At 38.9% G+C, this 13708-nt stretch overlaps 1 protein-coding gene across 8 annotated transcripts in view; it reads right to left on the bottom strand.

The window, feature by feature from the left end:
• ehbp1 (EH domain binding protein 1) overlaps positions 1 to 13708 on the bottom strand; it is a 113823-nt gene that overhangs the window by 78686 nt on the left and 21429 nt on the right. For all 8 annotated transcript variants that reach the window (XM_079458364.1, XM_079458362.1, XM_079458359.1 and 5 more), the window contains 3 exons: positions 5023 to 5204; positions 2592 to 2731; positions 82 to 207 (listed from right to left, as the gene is read on the bottom strand). In XM_079458364.1, coding sequence (XP_079314490.1) covers positions 82 to 207; positions 2592 to 2731; positions 5023 to 5204 — 448 coding nt within the window. The remainder of the gene's footprint in view (positions 1 to 81; positions 208 to 2591; positions 2732 to 5022; positions 5205 to 13708) is intronic.

The raw sequence follows: 13708 nt of genomic DNA on the forward strand, positions 1-13708 counted from the left end.
ACACACTTCTCAAATTGTTAATGAGCCTGTCATGTTACAGGAGGAAGGAGGTCACACAAAAGGTCAAAGGACAATCCTTACCGTCCTCATCCGGGTGACCAAAAGGGTTCAGGTCAACCGGGTCATTAGGTTCATCGAAGGGGTTGAAGCTCATGTTGCTCTGGTCGAGGTCCTCCTGATCCAGGAAGTTCAACTTGCTGATCAGCTCTAAGCAGTCAACAAAGAAAATGGAAAGAGAACATCAGTCATTCACAGTCCAAAACAAATCAATGAGGAAAACCAATGGATCCAAAACAAATGTAACGTCAAAAACAGAATGTGGCGACACAAAGAACCAATAAACCGATAAAGAAATTGTGTTCATCTGCATTTTGAAGTGAACCGCACCAAGATCAGTCGGTCCAAAGAGCTGTATGTTCCAGCAAAGCTGATTCATTCTGAACTGTTGGTCCTAGATGAGTCAGTGGGCCCAAAAATACACTGCGAGTAGGTTCACAGGCTCTTATGCCAGAATATTGTGTGTGTGTGTAAGGGGTGACAGAATGAAGTGCTCTATGATATGATAAGAAAGGTGCGGCATCTGTTCATTTCACCACCATTCCACCCTGACCCACATTAGGCATTCTGAGAGTTTAATAACAAGGTCCACTGTGGCCCACTAGGACATGTCACGAGAAACCAAGCGTGTCTTTGTTCAGTTGGGTTCACTCCAAACTGCGGAAAGTGCAAGGAAGGCATGATATCAAATTAAAAGTGTAAAAAAGTACAACATAATCTCAATGAACTCATCGGATGCTTAAAACGCACAGCACGACCACAGGATGGAAAAAAGTAAAAAGAGACAGGGGAGACAGAGAGGTGAAGAAATGGAAGAGGGTGAAAGCTAAAAGACCTTCAGAAGAGGAGGCAGGTTTATGTGCTTGCTTTAGGCAGTCATCTGGATCTCCATCTAGAGAGCTGAGAGCATTCAGCTGCCTTACAATCTCTGCGAACAGCACAACACACAATCAATACACACTCGAACACGCATTCTAACCTCCAGAAACACAGTACTGCAATATGTAAGACAATCAATTGTATAAAACTTACAGAAAGACAGAGAGAGAGAGAGACAAAGAAATTATGTGTGTGCGTTTCTGTGAACAGGCACAGAACTGAGCTGCGTCTCCGCTCTAACAAACTGTGAAAAACAGATGGGGCGGCATCGCTACGGCAACAAAAAGATTCTTAAATCCATACGATGAATAAACAACTCAAGCATTTCCATAGGAGTCCTATACATAGACTTAAACAAGGATAAAGGCACATGGACTTAATGTGTTAAGACTTCAGGATCGAGCGGGGGGTCTAGGGGGGCTAATATTAGCATCCCGCACATCACAGTCATGAAACACACATATTTCAAGTACATACATGGAAATGCAAATATACACAACTCAAAACCTGGTAGGTAAGTAGTATATATATGTATGAAATTGAGATAAATGCCCACAAATATGGGGCTTATAAAACCACTTTGATCAAAAACAAACAAATGCATCCACGCACAACCATAACCCTTCATGTGTGCACGAACATAATACCAAAACTAAGCCTCGATATAAAGAAACAGAAGATAAATAAAAATTGTTCAAATCAAATGCGCACACACATTTCTAATCTGGTTTACCACAATTGAGAAATGTACGTTTTATATAGATACACATATAGCAGGGTTCTTCAACTACTTTTCTTTAAGGGCCAGATTGCAAAAGTATAAATAGGATGAGGGCCTGTTTTAAACCATTTCATCATTACTTCTGTTATTTTGTATTTCTGTTTTGTTATTTATTGCATTTTGATCCTTTTATATGGTTGATGTTGCTGTATACTTATAGGTCATTTGTTAAAACATACACACAAATATTGCATCCAATTCTTTAGCAAATCGTTATTTGCAAATAATTGATTCACCCATAGTCCCCCAGTAGCCTACTTCCAAGATGTGGGTGGCATAGTTTTTTGAAGATGGTTGAATTAATGAAAGTCAAATAAATAAAAGTCAAGACCGCTAATAAATGTAACAAAAACGTTAACCCTGCCCCTTGATGATAAACTGGCGTCTCATAAAGCGAATGAACTGCTCCGTGCAAGAAACTGAACGCCATTTTCATAGATATTATTGCATTTATTAATGTACACTGTTCTTAAAGTCTCTCCAGTCCACTTTTTTCAAAATGTAAAGGCGGGCCAGTTAAAGATAATTGGCGAGCCTCATTTGGCACGAAAAGATAAGACGTAATGAAACAGAATGAATAAAGGAATAGAACAGACCAAGAAACTGATCTAGAAAACAGAAAAGAATACTAGAAATCCTGTAGAACATTTTTTTTTAAATGCATTCTGCCCTTGAACTGCCATGTACCATTTGTATTACAATTAAACACAATTTCAAAAGTTGAATCGAATTAAACAAGAAACAGAACCAAAACAAAAAAATAAAGACAGCAAGAGAAAAAGAAAAGGTCTTTGGTTGTCCTGTGTGTGCACAAAGATTGACCTGCAAAGGGTTATGAGAAGGGTTTTGCGTTTATGACGTAAATGTATCTCACCTGTGATCTTGGCAGCCTTCTCCTCCTGGTTTACTCTGTTCTCCTCATCTTCTTCATTCTCTTCCTCGAAATCATCCAGATTGCCAATATCAGCCTGCTTCATACTCATAAGACTGGCCAGACTCTGCATATCTTCATCACTACAGAGAAGAAAGAAACAAGTAGAGTGGACTACTTTTTGAACCTCATTTATTTTAATTCAACACATTTTAGGGTGAATTATCCCTTAAAATTATGATATGAGAACTATTAAAGCTATGGCCGTTTCCCTGCTTTCTCACAAAGGATTGTTATCCAAGCCAAAATAATACACAGACTTTGAGTACACAGCAAATATGGCCTTGCATCTTCAACAGAAAGTCTGTGCTTCTGTGCAAAAAGCGTTTTGTTACAAGGAAGGAGATGGATGGAGAGAAAGAGAGAAAGAAAGAAAGAAAGAAATAGAGAGGATGTGTAAACAGAATGCCCTTCATGGTCCTGCTCATAAGAAGCAGTGCAATACGGACATGCATTCCAGGCAGGGCATTCACAAGCATCACGAGATAACGGCTTCAGGATTAACTCTCTCACTCCCTCTCTATGTCTCTTTCTCTTTCTGTCTCTCACACTGCTTTATGAATGCGCCTCAGTCTTTCTTTGGCATGGAATGGAGTTTATTTGAACTTATGTAATGGGGTTTATTTGTGTGCTTCTGACATCATTCCCGAAGGTTAAATGCGGTTACACTTCCACCCCGTAACCTCTGTCACACACACAGGCTGCGAAACAGCCACACAGATACACAAGTATCTCATACTGCACAAGGGTGAAATCACATACAGTACACGCTTTTTGCTTCTTTTATTTACAGACAGACAACGATCGGTAAGTTAAAAAGAGGTACACATGGGTATCAGGAGCCAAGTAAAGGAGCAATATTACCATTCTCAAGACCAGCGGGTTGAAATATTCTATCTTGCTTCTGTATGCAATGACAAGCAAAAAGCAACAGCTCAAATCTGTAATGCAGCTCCCCACCGGGATTTGATTGCTTTTTAATCTACGCCACGAGAACAAGAGGTAGAATCTTTGAAATTTGCTCGGCTGCTCTCTTGGTATTTTCTCATCAACAGTGGGTCTACAGAACAAACAGAACATTTAAAGGAATAGTTCGCCCAAACATAAAAATGCCTGTGCATACGTCAACACTTTCTTGCCATACAATTACAATTCTTAGGCTGTGTGGCTCTTATAAGGAGCACACACCACAAAATTGTTTAACTTTTAAAGCCAAATGCTACAGATAAACAAACCAAAACCGAAATCAACAGTAAGTTATAATCTGCAACTATATACTATGTGCATTTCTATCTTGCGTTTTCTTTATGTCAAGATTGAAGATTTCAGATTCAACATGGACGTCACTGAGGTTTTTTTTGGCAACAATTGGACGGTTTCAATTTTTTTTTAAATGTAATGTATTAATTTAATTATGTAATTCTATAGACAATGCACAAACGCTTGTCTCGGTCCGCTCAGTAACATCTGGCGCACGTAGCATCCATAGGGAACAATGACATTTTCACTCAAGATGCACCGTCAACGAAGTGAGTCAAAGGACCCAAACACTACATCATACATCGACAACCAACAAGGAGAAGCCACCAGGCTATCCTTTTCAAGCTACACCCACAAATATGAAAAAAGAAAAAGTAAACTTTTGCTTGATCACAGAGGCACTCAACAATGCTCAGCCGTAATAATGTAATTTTTTTTAGTAAACATATCCTTATCAGCTTATCACAAATTACCTCACCACTATGTAGGAAGTAGCTTAGCAGGCTAAGATTTTAGGGGACGCACGAGTACATTTACTGACAACATTTTTATATGTTTATGAGTGATTCCTATAAAGAGAAATCGAATATATGAATACAACTCTGATCATTGCCTCGAACCAAATTTTTGTTTATTTCTATATAGATTTGCTTCAAACTTCCGAATTGAATTCCAAATATAAGCACTGACTAACATTCTAAGCCCCAAGTCCCACGCTGGGCAGAACATTCTGGAGAGAAAAAAAGAACCTCACAGGTGGATTATAAAGACAGGATGAAATCATAGTGGAAGAGAGAGGGATGATGAGGGAGAGATCCAAAGGAAGAATGGTAGGAATGTTGGTCACTCCCCATGTCACTGAAGCAAAAGAAATGAGAAAGAGATGGGAAAGAAAGAGACAAAATGTATGAAAATATGAAAAAGAATGACACCCTTTTTCACCCTCATGGCATTTCAAACCTGTTTTACCTGTACTTCCTTCTGCATAATACAAAATATATTTTGAAGACCTAACAACATTGACTTCCATTGTAAAGAAACAAAACCACATTGAGAGATTTCTCAAAACAAGAACTATTGCTTTATATGGCAGGGGTAACCGATTGGCCCTTACGTGGCTTTTCCTTCTCTCAGAAAAATGCAGGACAGGGAGAATTGCAGCGTTGCCGAAACAACTTTCTTGGACAACGGCTTGAACTTGAGCTTGACGTCCGTCTGAGTGGGCATGGCGCTGGCATACTGCTTCATGTTAATGCAGCTGGTAGCCAGCGCTTTCCGACGTCCCGATGGAGACTCCTGAAATGAAATGAGAGAAAAGTCGTTTTATTCAATAATACCATGATACAAACAAAGATAAACTGACATAATACGGGTAACTGACATAATATGGTTTAATTGCTCTAAAAGCTGTGTAAACCACATTATAAATAACATGAGAGGATTTGAAACTGACAAAAAAAAGCATGTAAGATGAATGAAATGTGCTAATCCTCACACCTACTGATAAAACCACCTGTTTTAACACGTACAGAGCCCACACGCACACATCTCAGAAAACCAGATGCTGGAGCATGTGTATACAAGTTAAGATTGTCGGTCTGGATTGATTATGAACTCTTGAGGTGAGGTGGAATTCTGTCCTAACCGGAATGCTTGGAAAAATCAATACCGAGTAAGATTAGATAAAGCATTTTTTCACAAAGAATAATTAATATCAGAACTTATGGTATTCATTTAGCAACAGAATTGAAATAAACTCAATATTGGTTTATCACCTATTTCAAACGTAACTCAGTCATAATGGCCAATGGCGCCCCCTGTAGTAGTCTGAAGAAGAGTAGAAAGGAAACCTCTTGCTACATGATTTCATCAGATCTGTTGTGCAGAATTACCCCCCCCAAAAAAATGAGCATACAGACAGAAATGGGGGTCCAGCCTCTCTGTAGTCCCCTCTCAAATGAATAAAATGTATGTAACATACTCAAAAGGCCTCTTAAAGAGCATGCATTCACACCTCATTCTGCGTGATAGAAACCAACAACGGATCTCCAGATAGAAATCTTGCTTACAGGCGCGTGCGTACATGTGTGTGTGTGTGTGCGTGCGCGTCTGTGTTTGCATGTATCAGTGGTCCCGTAGGTAAAGAGAGGCCCTTATCAGAGCAGTCTCAGGAAGATTGAGACCCAGAGAGCTGAAGAGTGACTCTATTTTCGTCTCAGATATGCCTCGATACAGCTCCACACACATAAAAATCCAACCCACACACACCAACCCTGACCCCTTACTTTGCTGAAGGTGATTTATCTGACCAGCTGACCGCCTCCTGACGACGGCATCAGAGAACGCAGCACAAGCCAGCGACTAAAACGCAGACAGAGATGTTAAAAGCCTGAGCTGATGAAAACAACAGCGCTGCCTGATCCTGTCAATCTCCCAACCAGACAAATTACCCACAATCCCCCACTCCAGCTGGGACAGGAGATGGTCCTCCACGACTTCATTCAGTAAATGAAAACGATAAAAGGGGAAAAAACAGCATCTAAGATTCAAAACGGCTGGCAGACGAAACCACTTGACATTTGTGTTGACATTTGAGACCATGTTGAATCGGTTGGAAATACAGCATGTCATCCCTGAAGAATCCAGAGCTCCAAAGCGTGTCTTATCGCCGAGATTAAGCAATGGCATTATACCGAACTAATAGTGCATGTAGGTCCTTTATGAATGAATTTCAAAATGCATCAAACACTTAAGAAGGATTTAGTCCTTCTCTGAAAAAATACTTAAGAATATGCAAATACGCAGGAAAGAATTAGGTTTAACAGATTTGACGAGGGCAAACAATGAGAGTGTTCTTTTCCCTGGCTGCCGGTGTCAATCAGAGCCCCAGATTACCGTCCAGGGTTATGACAATGTGTAAAATAAAAAGAGACAATAAGACACTATTAATTTATCACAGGGATATGACTATCAATACGCAGCTATTGTACCCAAGGAATCACTAAATACCTGGCTAAGAGGAGGGTTTAGGGTGCCAGGATGGCTACATGCTGCCCCCTGCTGGTTCCTGAAGGGAGTGTTACACTTCACACAGGATGCATTACTTAAAGAACAGTTCACCTTCAAGTTTGTTCATCAGAACAAAGACAAATATTTTTGGAAGAATGCTTGTAACCAAACATTTCTTGGCCACCATTGACTACCATAGTAGGAAACATTTATTTGTAAATGTCTTTGTTCTGTTGAACACAAAATCTTTTTTAAGAATGCAGAACAGCAATCAGTTCTGGGGCACTTTTGACTACCATTGTCATTTTTCCTACTATGGTAGTTAATGATGTCCAAGAACTGTTTTGTTACAAGCATTATTCCAAATATCTTTCTCTGTGTTAATCAGAACCAAGATATTGTATACCGATTTGAAACAACTCAAGGACGAGTAAATTATGACAATTTTATTTTTGGGGGAACTGTCCCTTAAAGCCTTCCATAATGGACATGTATACACAGACACACACTTTGACTGAAATGTCACAGTTACTATATCAAACGATAAAAACAGGAAACTAGAGATATCAACAAATGTCATTGAAATTAAAAACCGCCAGTCTTTTGTAAATCTATACAGACAGAGCTATTTAAATAGAATTGATACATAACTACAAAATACATCCTACAGCTAAAGCAATAAATAATAATTACAGACTAGGCTTTTCCTGTTTGCATTTGACACTGTTCTGGACAGCTTTCACAGGGCTGTGAAAGAGGCATGTTTGGGTTGTCCACAGATTTCTGATGTTTCACAGACGTGTTTTGTTTGTGACCTTTGCTTGAATGTTTGTTTTGTTAACATGATGATGATCTAACACAGTGACAGGAAGCATGCCAGACCCTACGTTTCAATCGAGAAACATTTATAACGTGTAGTGTGTGTGTGTGTGTGTTAGGGGAGAACACCACCAAACCCCTGCGGGCTATCACACCTAAAGTGAACCTTAAACTTCCTTTGACTGACATTTTCTGGAAGTGAGAAGAAGAGAGGGGTGTGACTGGGAGCTTCATGTACTTTACTAGGGTGTGTATGTATGTTGTGTCTTCAGGCGGGTGGCGGTCCCAGCTGTCCCAGTATTGATCCACAGCTGGTGCCAGTATGGGGGGTGGGGGTCAGGGCGGTGGGGTTTCCTTTCCAACACACACACAAAATAGAGGAAGAGGATGAGAAGAAAGGAAGATGCTGGTAGAAGTATCTCTCATGATTAACTTTTGGGACTTATCATGGAGCAAGAGAGATCAAGAGAACAGAAATATTGCTTGGTTAAAAAAAACGAGGCTTCATGATAGTTCACCCAAAAATGAAAATACTGTCATCATTTACTCAGCCTCATGTTGTTTTAAATCTGTATACATTTTTATTATTCCACTGAACACAAAAGAAAATATTTAGAAAAATGTTTGTAACCAAACAGTTCTGGGGTACCATTAGCTGATAGTATGAAGCAAAGCTACTATGGTTATCAAAAGGTGCCCCAGAATGGTTTGGTTTCCAACAGAATTCTGCGTATCTTATTTTGTGTTCAACAGAAGCAATTCATGTATAGAGATTTGAAAGAAGGGTGAGTAAATTATGACAGAATCCATTTTGGGGTGAACAATCCCTTTTAAAAATATCCGGTCAAATTGTTCTGTTGAACACAAAATTAGATATTTAGAAGTATTTAGGAAAACAAAACAGTTCTTGGGCACATTTGAATGCCATTACATTTTTCCTACTATGATGGTCAATAATGTCCCAGAACATAAAATTACTAACATTCTTCCAAATATCTTTCTCTGTGTTAATCAGAACAAAGTAATTTATACAACTATGAAATAACATGAAGGTGAGAAAATGATGACAGAATTTTCATTTGTGGGTGAACTATCCCTTTAACGTAATACTATTGAGGGTGTTTGTCAAAGAAATGAGCCACATAAGGCTTTTCTCTCAATAAAACCCGGTTGCGTGTTTCTTCATGAAAGCAGAGCCGACTATAAATATATAAAAGAACAAAGAGGGGGGGAAAGGATGACACATTTTCAGTTGGCATCACCGAGGGCCTATTTCTGTCTGTCATCACGCTCTTCTGTTGTGATTCAAATGTGATTTCCCCAACTGTCAATGAGTGGCACACGCACACACACGCAGATTATGGGTAGTGTCATTATTTGCAGGAATTGTGTTATTGAGGGTAGGGCCGGTGGCTGGGGGATTGCCATTGTTCCAGCTCAACATAAAAGACGAGCAAAGCCAACAGACCAAGACTTATGGAAATCAAAAATAATACCAGCCACCAAAATAATAAGAGCGCAAAACAATAATAGGCCTGTTATAAAAAAGGGAAAGAGACGATGCCAGCATAATACCTTCAGAGAGAGTGAAATCACAAAAAGCTTTGCTCAAATGCTGGAGATGTCGTTTCCGCATCATACCCACGCTGGGACATTGGGAGTCTATCAACACAAAACTATAACAATAGACAATAGAAAATAAACCTCTCCACACAACCCATCAAATCCATGCCTTTTGGATGAAGGACAACCATCCAGCTCTCTAACACAGACGTTAAATAAACAAGACCTGTTAAAACATCCTGCAGTTATAAAAGTAAATATTTAAAATATATAGCCCACATTTAAATATAGCCGCAGAAAAAGTTAATAGACCACTTAAAAAAAGGTTTTTATACACTATTTATAGGTATGCGTTTAGGTAAAATGGTCATTCTTGTTTTGTTTAACTTCTAACAATATTTCTACCAAATTTTAAATAAAAATATTATTTCTATTTGCATTTATTTGCAGAAATAAAAAAAATGGAGAAACAGCTCAACACAACAGAATATGCTCCGTTTTTTCAGGCCTCAGATTACTGCAAAGTAAACAAGTTCATATTCACTTTCAAGCAATACAACATAATTGAGAGAAAACTCTCTCGATCATCAGGTACAGGCTAAATATTAGACTGTTCCCTTAAGCCCCATCACTGCACCATTCCAACAAACACACACGTGTATACACATCGTACACCAGACAGACAGCAAAGCAAACATACACGCACACATACACACACACCAGAGAGACAGATTTATTGGATTAACACACAACATCCCATTTTAAAGGTGCCAGCTCATCAGTTTCCACCTCATGCACACACACACAGCTGTAATTATATCTACAGCACTAACGTAAGTAACCGTCCGGTGAGCCCATCACAGGTATAAAGGAGACAGTTATCAGTAATGGAGGAAAAATGCTGAGTGTGTGTGTATGTGTTTGATAGAAGGAACCGAGTCATCATCAGTAATTCCTGGGCAGCACTCGCACACATGTTTGTTGACCTAATAAGCCTTTGGCTAAAGACTTCTCAGACATTGAGTCTTTTAATTTAACAGAGTTTCAGATTTGGGTTATATCTTGTGGTTCTACCTGTCTCTAACTTTGAAGTATGTGCTGCCGTGTTTTCTGACCACATGCCTGTTTTATTTGATTTTTGTTTTATTCGTAATTCAAAACCAAATGTCTCAACATGTCTTTGTCGGTCAATTACCCCGGTGACTATTGAGTTGTTTTCAGATGCCTTTAATAGCATTGATGTGGACTAGTCCGTGTCTTCCTGTGGTCTAAATACTGATGAATTAACCTCTCTGTTTTACTCGACCTGTCAAATTACATCAACTGTTTGGATACAATTGCTCCGGTTAGATCTTAACCTGATCTAGATCTGTGTTTAATCACCGGGTCCCCGGTGCATCTAGCAACCCGGAAAACGTGAAAAATAAGAACCCAGTAAGTTTGTTTTGGTGTGCCTTTCCCTGCAAGCATGTGAGAAATCGAGCCGTTCAGATTTTGCTCCGGTTGTGACATCCAAACCAGATCTTATTATAATGTTATCTAGCCAATTCCACCCACCACGCTGCTGCCTTTTCAAAAACGACAGTGGTGTACGTGACGGCATGGCCAAAGTTCGTGGACAACATGCAATGTAGTTGCAACCTCAGAAGAGTCAGGAGTAGATTTATTTCATTTTTTAGTGGAAATCCATCAGAAACCATAAGTAAAAAGCTGCTTGTTTGCGCGAATCACTTCAAGCCGGAGTGCTTTTTCAACCTGAGACAGTACAAGTAGGATTTGCTTCAAAGTTGTTCCTCAAGAGGGATCGAGAACAACTGAACGAGACAAAGCTGCCGATGCAAGTAATATTTATCAACAGACTGAATTGACGTAAATGTACCGTATATATAAGAGGATAACGTTAGCATATGATAGCGTAGGGAGCTAAGTCAGTCAAAGGCAAAATAGAACATTCAAAGCCAGTGTTAAACATACTCTATACTTATATGTTATTTAGCAAATGGGCACTTCGAGTTTAGCTGTTTGAATGTTAATACATTCAATTATGTCCAGTAATATGTAGATGCAGCAAGCTGTTTATTTTGCTAATGAACAGGGGCGAACACTGCAGTTAGTTTAGTTTTAAACGTCTCAAATAACTCGTCTTTAGGCTGAAAAATCTGTCACAGCATAGTTATGGTCTCACGTTGTGTGTAATGTTAAAACTTGTCAATGACAAGAGCTAAAATCCACGTAATTCCGCTGCAGGTGCACAATCCGTGAATTTTAGGCCAGCATACACGCACAACATGCACTGTTTGCTGTGACGGATTTTTAGCTAAGGTCCATCTCAAAACTTCCGTTTCTCTCCTAGGTACTAGAGAAAGTTGTCAATATACAACTGTAATCATTTTTTTTATTTAGATAGTCTTCATGAGGTATTTCAGTCTGGTTTAAAATCCCTTTACAGCATGGAGACAGCACTATTGAAAATGTTTTATGATTTACTACTTGCCACCTCACGACTGCGTTTGACACCGTAGATCATGATATTTTGATCCCTCGGTTGGAGCATTGTGTCAGCTTAGAGGGCACTGTGTGGGAGTGGTTTGTTCATATCTGTTTGGGATAAGTTTTACGGTTTCGTTAGGGATTTTATGTCCTCTTCTGCGTGTCTCTTGTGTGGGGTGCCCCAGGGCTATATTTTGGGGCCTATTCTATTTTCTCTCTATATATTCCCTTTAGAATCCATTCGTAGTAAGTATAATATCGGGTTCCATTGCTTTGCAGATGAGAGACAATTTTATCTGCCATTGCCATCATATACAAACTCAATAGCGCCACTTTTGTGTTGCCTTGAGGAAATTAATGCCTGAAGGACTGTACATTTTCTAAAATTTTACGAGGACAAAATGGAATATATACTGCTTAAACCAGGGGAGTCTGTGCGATTTCTCACATGGACTTGGGCATTTTAAAACCATTTGTGAAGAAAAACGTAGATTGTTTTAATGGATAATGATTTAAAAATGGACAAACAGATTAATCTGGTAATTAAATCTATTTTTTTCCAGCTAAGGCAACTTTCTAAGGTTAAATATTTTCTGTCTCTTAAAGATTTTGAAAGGATTATACACATTTTATTGTGTCCCGTCTTGACTAATGCAATGGACTTTATGTAGGCATTAGCCAGACCTCCCTCACCAAACTGCAGATGGTTCAGAATGCTGCAGCTCGTTTGCTAATGGGAACACAAAAGTGGGAACATATTACTCCCATTTTGGCCTCTCTTTATTGGCTTCCTGTTAGGCTCTGAATTGGTTTAAAGATACTTATTTTAGTTTTAAAATCATTAAATGGTCTGCTACAGTCATATCTGTCAGAATGAATACAGCCCTACACTCCGTCGAGGGGAGTTAGATCTGCCAACCTTTCATTGTTAATTGTGACCGTGCGTTTGCAGTGGTGGGGCCTAATCTTCAGAATAATTAGTAAAACACTCACTATTTTCAAATCCAGTTTAAAAGCCTTTTTATATAGTTTGGCGTTTAACTGTGTGAGAGCTGCTATTTTTATTTCATTTTTAATTTATTTTACTTACCAACTTTTTGATAGTCTTATATTGTATTGCTTATGCTTTTAAAGCACTTTGTCAGACACTTGTTATTTCTAAAAGGTGCTTAATAAATAAAGTTTTATTTGACTTGACCTCAGCCCCTAACCTAAGCACTGGCTAAAACTATTTTACAGCAGTTTGGAAAATAAATTGTGTGTTTGTGTCATCAGAGAGTAGACCAAAAAGACAGTGACACACAACACAACAACACTACACAAAACAGCACCAAAAGCAGCATTTTGGGAGCGGCTGGGGACTTGCTTGTTGCATTCTTATTGGACGTCTCATTGTCAGGCTGATTCTTGCATAATCTATGATACCATTGTTGTCAGATTCCTTTGCCTGATTTGACAAGCAGTTTAAGAGATTATTTCCTATCCAAATAGACAGAAGTTCTTAGAATTAATAGAAAGAAGTCTAGAGAACAGCTACCAGGGGTTTGGATCACAAAGAAAACCGACTTGACAAAAAGAGACTTTGGTTTTGTTTAACATGCAATATTCAGAAGTCTTTAAGCTCATGGTCTAAAGGCATCCCTAGATCAGAGAGACTGGTGTGTGTTCACTTGTCTTGCTGTCATCAGGCAGTTACTATGAAAGTGTAGTCCTGCTGCCTTTAAGGGTTATATCTGCATTGGCTCTTCAGTTTTAAGCCGTTTAAGACTCACATAATGGGTTTAATTTAAACTCCTTGAGTCTATGGTTTAAAAAGAGTAACATGACTGCATACTTGTTTGATGCAGACCTTAGCCAAACATCACAGCTTTATATTTTTAATCCCTTTATCACATTTATAACTTTTCAACCAACGCATC

Source organism: Barbatula barbatula (genome assembly GCF_947034865.1).
Source record: "Barbatula barbatula genome assembly, chromosome: 6".
Classification (NCBI taxonomy): Eukaryota; Metazoa; Chordata; class Actinopteri; order Cypriniformes; family Nemacheilidae; genus Barbatula; species Barbatula barbatula.